The 9,406-nt window shown below is 44.9% G+C and overlaps 1 protein-coding gene across 5 annotated transcripts in view; it reads right to left on the bottom strand.

Moving 5' to 3' along the window:
• slmapa (sarcolemma associated protein a) overlaps nucleotides 1-8,539 on the bottom strand; it is a 22,009-nt gene extending 13,470 nt beyond the window's left edge. For 2 of the 5 annotated variants that reach the window (XM_056606690.1, XM_056606692.1), the window contains exons 1-6: nucleotides 6,697-8,538; nucleotides 3,467-3,614; nucleotides 2,942-3,014; nucleotides 935-971; nucleotides 691-753; nucleotides 384-479 (exon numbers count right to left, since the gene is read on the bottom strand). In XM_056606690.1, coding sequence (XP_056462665.1) covers nucleotides 384-479; nucleotides 691-753; nucleotides 935-971; nucleotides 2,942-3,014; nucleotides 3,467-3,614; nucleotides 6,697-6,894 — 615 coding nt within the window. In that variant the 5' untranslated portion in view covers nucleotides 6,895-8,538. Of the gene's footprint in view, nucleotides 1-383; nucleotides 480-690; nucleotides 754-934; nucleotides 972-2,941; nucleotides 3,015-3,466; nucleotides 3,615-6,696 lie in introns of all 5 variants that reach the window. The other 3 variants (XM_056606693.1, XM_056606694.1, XM_056606691.1) reach the window with 2 other exon arrangements.
• Nucleotides 8,540-9,406: the final 867 nt, after the last annotated feature.

The following is a 9,406-nucleotide window of genomic DNA, read 5'->3' as shown; positions in this document are numbered from 1 at the left end:
TAGTATCAGATAGAGGTTGATATTCCCTAATTCCGTTGAAAGGGGTTGAGTCAATGCATTCTCTATGGCCGTGTTTCTTAAACCATAGGTCGGGATGTGAAATAGATCAAGATCCAGTTCAGTACTGCAGTTGTTTGGTCCTGCAAACACACCGTATTGGGGCTTCCAAGATGAACATGTTTTAGAACTCTGGTCTATGGATGTGTTGCAGTGTGTTGCTGGAGGACGGACTGAACTCAGAAACATCATTCTGACATCTGTCAGGATGATGTCTCAGTGGAACGGTCATGAGCCAATCAAAATGATTCTACAGCTGCTTAACTGAATGACATAAGACCCCCTCGTTGTCTTCCTGCAGTGACTGACCCCGGCCCCTCCCTCACCTGCCAGCTGCTCTCTGAAGCCTCCTGGGTGTTGGCCAACAGACGTTGTAGCGTAGCTAGCTTCTGCTCCAGCATCTGCTCCCTGTGTAAGGCCTCCTAGAGAGACAGAGAGAGAGAGAGAGACAGATCTTAAAGCCTTGAGTATTCAGAAGTGAAATATTGTTTGAGCATTGAATTATCAAACTAGAGTAAATGCACAAAGAGGAAGAAAGTAAGGAACACAAGACATGAAATAAAGACTCGGACATCAGGACGGCTCAAAGCAGTGTGTGTGTGAGAAGAGGGCGGTAGAGGATCAGGGTTTTACCTGGAGGTACTGGGACAGCTGGAAAAGTTCCTGAGAATACATACTGGGCGTGTTCGCAGCCACCTGGAATGAATATAAAAACACACACGTTCCCTTATCATGTTTTCATAATTACACTTATCTTATCCATGCCTGCGTGCGTGAGTGAATATACTGGATATATATAGTGTGTGTGTGTTTGTATATATATATTTATTGCATGTATATACCATGTATATATGTGTATATATAGTGTGTATCTTACCTTGTCCACGGGCAGAGGAAGAGGAGCTTGGATCACACTGGAGGGGAACAGAGACACGGCGTTGGTTACCGTAGAAACACAAGGGGGGCTACGACACCTGCCGTAACTATGGTGACAGCAGCTAGTCATGTCCGTTTTAAGGGAGGAATTCGGAACCAAAACGCTGCTACTACTCAACATGCCTCAGTCACATGATTTCAAGTCACCATGACAACCAAGGTTAGATAAAAGTGTTAACGGACCTTTCACTACAAGGGTAAGGTTTACACTCTGTTAATGTGTAACGCGAGAGTGAGCGGGAGAAACCAATATCTGATCAATATGTTTATCAACATAAACATTAACTTTCAGGATCCAAAAGGGAGAGTTCAGAGAACACACACACACACACACACACGCACACACACGTGGTTTATAAAGCCTACTACAGCAAACAGGTAATATGTACAGTACATGTACAGTAAGCACACACAAATGCCCACAATGTTGTGGAGATGTATATTAAAAAAAGACAAACTGGATCAACTGAGATTGTACTCTATTCTACACGACACATTGTCTTTGAAAAAAAATCCATGACAGGGCTAAACCACAGGTAAACGTTGGAGATGCATTTTAAAGATTGTGACCGCTTAGGGCCCACAAGGAATTTAAGACCGGTGCCAGAAGTAATTTTCAATAATTAGAACAGGGATAAGATAAGTGATTTGCAAACAAATAATTCAAACGTATACATTGGCTTATCATCTTGCAGTGTATGACTCGTAATTGCTCGTCATTATCGAAATAGAATAATTGCGCTATTCACAGTAATGTTGCACCAGCTCGTCTTGCGCTCGTGTTCCTTCAGTGCCCTAAAACTGGAGAACGTGTGGGGGGGAGGAGGGGGCGGGCAGGTGGAGAAAAGGCTCCCCAATATTATGAATTTGGACTGCAGTACCCATTTTAAACACTTGGTGTCAATATTACAAATTGTAGCATTAACATTAGTAGGCTATTCATGTTGAGGTGAATCTGTGAGTGGCTATATTTGAATAAATGTATTGTATTTGATGAGTTCATATCAAAATAAGAATTCAAACTAGTGGTTACCATAGACTAAAGTTGAGGACATATAGGTGAAATAGTTTTGTGTTATGCACAAGTGACACGGTGACACTACCATTCGTTTAAAGCAGTTATAACACTGAAAATAAAAAAAGTACAACTAACACAATAAGCATTAAGTCTCATCTCTCAACAGAGAGGGAGGTGAGGTATAGGATCTATAAATAGACATGGAAAAAATGCTCTCTGTTGAGAGAGGACTTTCGGCTTGTTTGGGATCCCTGGCAGCAGAGTGGGCCGGCTTGGGACCACCAAACAGCAAACCGTAAAGCTAAAAAAGTATAAACGATTAGCTGTGGACAGAACCGAGAGAGAGCAATGCTTGCATAGTCCTCACACGCTTTTTTGCTGCGCTCGTGAAAGCGAGGATGTTCTCTCGGAGGTTGGACGTCTGTTACGACTTAGTTTCGAATCGTTTCGGAAATGTGTGACGCCGTCGGAGCAGAGTTGACTGATACTGAGCGTTAACGAATACTGAACGTTAACTGAACTGATAATCTAACTGAAATTACGCTTGTCCGAAATTTGAACTACTTGCTGAAGGAGAGCGGGGAGTTTAATTTCCAGGACTGCCTTCATGGCTCGCTAAAGTTAAAAACAAATGTAGCCACATTAGTCAGCCAGAAGGGAAAAGCCAATGATGCCTCAGCTGATCTTTCCTTCCGAGGGGAAATGATGCAGCTATTTAAATGACGGTTTAAATTGTAAGGGGTGCAAGCGTATAGAAATGACCCTGCTCAACGTTGCTTTAGAAGTCTAAACATTCTGTTGTTTATATGCCTTATAGGAGACCCAAACACGGAGATAAAAAAAGCGGAGTATAGCGAGTTGCGAGTTGTTTGCATCCCTGATAAATAAAGTTGTGTTTTTGTTGTATAAATAAAGTTGTGTTTGACTTACTCTGCTCGTCGACGGGCTTCCATTCCATCTGGCAGGAAGAGCTTGAGACCAGACACGATGCAGCCATGGGTGACTATAAGCACACACACACACACACACACACAAATAAGCTTGATTTAATTCAATTTGAACCTAAAAGGTTATAGGCTGTAGACCTGGCTTGTTACACACATGGCTATCTACACACCTGGCTGGCTACACAACCGGTTGGCTACACACCTGGCTGGGCTACACACCTGGCTGGGCTACACAACCGGCTTGCTACACACCTGGCTAGGATACACACCTGGCTAGGATACACACCCGGCTAGGATACACACCCGGCTGGGATACACACCCGGCTGGGATACACACCCGGCTGGGCTACACACCCGGCTGGGCTACACACCCGGCTGGGCTACACACCCGGCTAGGCTACACGCCCGGCTGGCTACACGCCCGGCTGGCTACACGCCCGGCTGGCTAAACACCTGGCTGGCTAAACACCTAGCTACGATGTCATGTGTTCAGTGTTCCATGTCAGACCTTTGCGTGTGTTCTCCGTGACGTCGACCCCAAACTGGATGATGTCCCCAGAGAGGAGTTCGCAGGGCGGACTCTCCTCTGAACCCCGGCTGAGGCGCTGGCTGTTGATGAAGGTTCCATTGCTGCTCTTGGTGTCCTGGAGATAGAACTGGAACAGAGAACCACCGGTTAGTAAGTCAGCGCTAGCAATCCACATCTGGAATTGAAGCTTGCATATTTTATCATCTTGGGCGGAGCCGATGGATGCAAACCTAATACGGGCAGGAGAGCCCCTTCCAATGATTATTACGGTAGTGTTTCCCAGCCCAATACCGAATGCTGATAGAACCGGCCTACTCGTAAGAACCAGTCTACTTATCTAGAACTACTTTCACCAACTAGTCTAGTACCTGTACCACATCAGCATATAGATACTACTTGTTAGACATTTGTATTTATCTCCAAACACTGATCGACTCTGGCTTATAAAGTAAAGTGTAGACTCGCTGATACGCAGTTTGGTGACCCGCCTGATGTTACATCTAGAATTGAAAGACATCTCAAACAGAACCATCTAGCATACAATATGCAACAGATAAATATAGCATCATATAATGGGGACATCCACTAAAGAACATCAAGATATCAGACCAAACATCACAGAATAATCATGGCGATTCATCCAAACACACATGTCGTTAAACTACATACAGGCAACCCAACAGTTATGTACAAGCCTGCGTCTGTCCCTTCTTCCAACCAGATTGTTTTTCTATTAGAATTGATCCTTGGTTCAAATCATCTCTTCACCTCAGTCTCACACATTTCATTGCTCAAGGACTTAACCGTCCTTCGGAAGACAGAGCGAGCGCCAGACCACACACACACACCACATAACAGATTAGGTGGAGGATGACTGGCTGTACTCTGTTCCTTTAATTGAACGCACGCACACACACACTTAGGAGTAATGGCTAAATAGTGCAGAGTTTAGTTAATGTCGCCATTGTTGAGCTGCTGTGTAGTCCACCCCCAGACAGCAGGGCTATGGCGGGAGGTCTTCTAGCTGCTAGCCCAAGAGGAATGCTCTTAGCGGACGTGTGACACCGTAGCTGTGCTAGTGTGTTGCACAAGTCAGTCTTAGCAAACACACCTCCAAGTCATGTTACAACTACTTCCTCCATACACACCTTGTAGGGAACTTACCTCATCACACACACACACACACACACACACACACACACACACACACACACACACACACACACACACACACACACACACACACACACACACACACACACACACACACACACACACACACACACACACACACACTTTAGAGGCCAAGCCAGCAGCTCATCAGTCTAAAGCCCAGCTCATAGTCCATTACCCGTTTTGCTTTTTACACATGCTTTTGAGTTGGCAATACTTCATCAACTTACTTTTTAATCAGATCATGACAGCTCAAACAACAATTCAGACATATGATGCATGTTCAGAACAAGCCCGTAGGTTTAGAATTTGTTCACAGACCGATTACAGAAAGCCAAAGAAAAGTGTTTGAAAAATGTTAAAGTGTGAGTGTCAATTGGTTGTCAATAGGGAAGAAGAAAAATGATATAGAGGATAATGCAGGTAGAGAACTTTACAAACCAAAGATAACATCCACACACTGAAAAGGCCATTGACGTGGCCCGGGTAATTTGCTCAAATCCGAAAGTACTGTGGGTCGATCAGAAACCTAGGACGGCCTAAACTCAGTGCCACCGCGGGCCGCCTCTACTATGGTTTGGCCGCAGCAATCTGCCCACCAGGAATTGTACCGGTGGTCCTGATGGCAAACCCGCTACTGACACAAGGTCATGAACGTATTCATATTTCCAAGGAAGGATTACCATGGTAGTTATTCCGAAACACGCACACACACACACACACACACACGAAAGTGTTAAGTGTTTCAGAGGTAGCTTAACACGTCTTCTGTAGTTGTTTATTTATATTTCTGTGACAAAGAGCAGCTCTGACCGAGTTTGTATGCAGATGGTAGGATCCATCCAACTGATTAATAACAACCCCTAGCATGAACAGCTCTTCTCATGTTAGTTTAGTGATGGCACGGCTAGATATTTAATCGATTATACTCTAACCATAATGAACTTGATAAAGTTGAGTTGAATAAAGAAATTACGTTACACTTTCTATGATGTAACACTTGAATGTTATGTATTCCCATGATTCTTGCAAGTTTTGTGGTTGCATCTATTCTCATGGCTGAATGTAAATGTGGTCTGTTGCTTTGGATAAATATGTCATATTGTTAATATCCACAGCAATTGAATATGAACATTTCTTCAATTACTGTGTGTGTCTGTGTGATATATGTGTGAGTATGTGCAAGTACATGCATGTGTTCCAATGCTGGGGAAAGGATGACGCTGTATTTGGTCTCATTATAAATAGCTAGCCCACACACAAGCAAGCATGCACACAGAAGTCTAGCTTGGGCTTTAAACATCTCACTTTTTCGGGGTCCCATGTCATGTGCATGAAAGCTTACACTAGTTAGTCCAGAACACGGAACCGCTCTCAGAAATAAATAAAATAATCGCCTATCTCCTCAACAAGACGGACAGGCTGTTCAAGACAATGTCAAAAGTACAGCAGAGATTTCAGGGACAGACTTGATATGTGTGAATAGCTTCCAGCCTCTCCTGGGTCAGGTCTAACCTGTTCCCTGCAAACACCCCGGCCAGGAGACACACAGGTTAGGATACACACAGGCTGGGAGAGAGACACAAGCTGAGAATAGGCTGAGGGAGGACAGGCACTAAGGTTAACAGACAGGAAGAATTTACATTTAGACTCAGAACCGCATGGATTTAATTCGTCTTCTCTCAGCCCAAGGGTCTGATATGAACTTTGACCTTTAGGGTCATCCACACCGCAGTAACCCACACACACCTTCAGGAATAAAATACTACATGCTAGACATCTCTCGTCTAGTCTGGGGGTGTGCTGTAGCTAACTTGTAGATGAACTCCGGACCATAACATCACAACATGGTGGCATCATAACATGAAGACATAACACTAAAGTGGGGAAAGAAAAGCAGGTTGATTGCTCGAGCTAGATGCAAGTAAGTCCAGTCCACGTTGTGAGGGGACACTGGAGACGTTTTGTTCCCAATGAGGGAGGAGACCATAATTACACCTCAACCGTATACTCATTCACTCAAGTTAAGTTCTCACCTTGCCGGTCTTGTGGTCGAACCAGACCAGCGCATGGTTCCTGGAGAGCACCTTGCAGTCAAACGTCGCGTTGTTCTGCGCGGGGCGGCAGCGCGCCACGGAGCGGCCGATCTTGACGGGTTCGTCCAGGTAGACATGCCGCTCCTGGAAGGCGTGCGAGTTTGGTCGGCAGGCGAACACGGCCAGCGCGGAAGGCATCGAGGACGGCTTGAGAGTGTTGCTCCAACCAGAGACGATGGACAAGGTTTCTTGATCCAGAGTGGCGGATGTCTTCGGTTTCAATTCCAAAATAAAAATGATGGGCCCGGTTTTCCAGGCAAGGGGTTGGGCTACTGGTAGACACCTGTAGCCACTAGCAGATGCTCATCTTCGACTGTACACAGCCTCCAACTTTACCCACGACACTAATAACTTATAAAGAATTGTCAGCACATCGTAATGTTCCCCAACCAAGGTTCTTAACGAAAGAGAAAAGTGTGGCGAGACGCGGTGCCATGTGTCACGACATGCACGACACAGTATCGCGATGACAGGCTGGCACACACACTCCCACGTCCATCAAACATCCAGGAATCCGACTCCTGTCACTATGTTCTCCTCTGGCACTCCAAATAACCCGCTGGTAGAGTGTAGACAAATGACAACCAAATGAAACGGATTAGTGAGTTACTAGTTGTGACCTCTTAATGAGGGCAGGTTATCTGGCTGAGCAGTCCACCAACTATTGTTCCCTCTTGTATGCCTTCTGGCTGGCGCTGAACTACCACTATTCTACAATCTACTTGTCAATTAAAGGAGATTTCAAGCTCCATGACCTTGTTGTTATTATTTCTGAACACACAATCCCTCCACAGTACACCTTATCAAGAGGCTAACGAATGCTAACTAACGCTTACCATAGTCCGCTTTAGAACATGAGCACTGATTCACTTCACTAACGTTACAGTTAGCACACAAGCGCTTTTTCCTTTACCAGTTTTAGCCCTGGTTAGTTGTCGTGGTTGGTTTCAAAAAACCCTTCGCAATGCCTGATTCAGGGGTTAACTGACCCGATGAAGCTAGAATAAGATAGTTGACTAGCTCTCCAAATGACAAGAGAAGTGGCTAACCCTGGCGTCCGATGTATAGCTTCTGGTCTGGAGTTAGCAGCCAGGCTAGTGGAGATAATAAACTTGTTTTCCGGATACTTAAATGTTTTAACGATTTCGTTCGGCCCCTCTCTACCAGTTCGCTTATAGTGTGTGGGCTTAATGCCATTCCTCCCCTCTGCGGCTAAATAGAGTCACGCATATCTTGCTTCGATAAGTAATGTCGCCTGCAGGAGAGCGTTAGCCCAAAGATGAGCTAGCTCGGCTAACTCGCCCGCTCACTGACAGTCTGTGCGCTAGCTCGGCTCACTAGCCCGCTCACTGACAGTCTGTGAGCTAGCTCAGCTAACTAACCCTCTCAGTGACAGTACTGAGTTAAGACGCGGAAAATGAGGCGAGTTTACTTGGCTGCAGTTCCGATCATCACATCAGCCCGTTTGTCGTCCATGAAAATATCCAGTACAAGAAACAAAATGCGCCGACGTCGTCTCTGTCAAGCAGATCCGTGGTCCCCTGGTTAATAGTCTACTATAGTCGCCGTACTCTCCCTGTTTGACGGGAGGAATGTGGAAGAAGTTGTCCTCCGCAAGTATCAGCCGCCATACTGTAGGAAGGAGCAGAAAGGGGCAGGGGCAGTGGCACTGCGTTCACTGGCGTACAATCTCCACGCACTGTTCGCGCACTCTACACGCACTCCTTGCAATTTTATTATATCTTCCTTTTTATTTAATATCCCGTTCAATTCTTCCCAGTTTTTTTTTATATTCATTTTCTGAACCACTACGCAGTACTTGTTTGCTGAAGCTTATTGGGCAATACATGTTTCTAAGGATGATGAACAGGAACAAATACCATGCTTTGACGTTCTGAAACACAATGCCAAAATACACAGAAATCTGGGGGTGAACTTTTACCGGCTCTGTAAAATTGCACCTGTTTCATACGTTGGTCAACAGCTAAACTTGCAAACCCATGACTAATCCGTGACTAGTTAATCTTAAAGACAAATCCCTTTTTCCCCTCAACAGCATTTAATGTTCTGAACTTCAGGAATAAAAACTTTAATTGATTCCCCGACGGCCTCGGTGTAGTATTTTGGTGCTGAGCTTATTACCACACTGTTAAAGGCGTATTAAGCTGCTTCAGAGGGTTATTATATCCCTGGTGAATTGATAGCCGAGGCTAAATCAATGTAGAGACAATGCTGATTACCCGGAATAAGCAGTTGGTCAACAGACAGGAGACACTCTTGTTGGTCGCTAAAAACAATTATTTACTGAGCAGCGGTACTCAACACAAAATACTGTAAATATTGATTTAATTTCCAATTCAATACTGAAATCCCTTATTAGATTTTCCTGCATTCTTCAGGTCTGTGTACTCTGATATTAACCTCTCTCTCTCTCTCTCTCTCTCTCTCTCTCTCTCTCTCTCTCTCTCTCTCTCTCTCTCTCTCTCTCTCTCTCTCTCTCTCTCTCTCTCTCTCTCTCTCTCCCTCTCTCTCTCTCTCTCTCTAAACTAGAACCACTTTTTAAAAGCACCACGTAGAATATATGGTTCTATATTCTGTTCTACATGGTTCTATTCTATGTGTTTAGCGCCCCTCACTGGCACCCTGTAGA

This window comes from Gadus chalcogrammus, chromosome 13 (assembly GCF_026213295.1).
Source record: "Gadus chalcogrammus isolate NIFS_2021 chromosome 13, NIFS_Gcha_1.0, whole genome shotgun sequence".
NCBI classification, from domain to species: domain Eukaryota; kingdom Metazoa; phylum Chordata; class Actinopteri; order Gadiformes; family Gadidae; genus Gadus; species Gadus chalcogrammus.
Note: the sequence above shows the minus strand (reverse complement) of the source record. Positions and strands in the feature narration are given on the sequence as shown.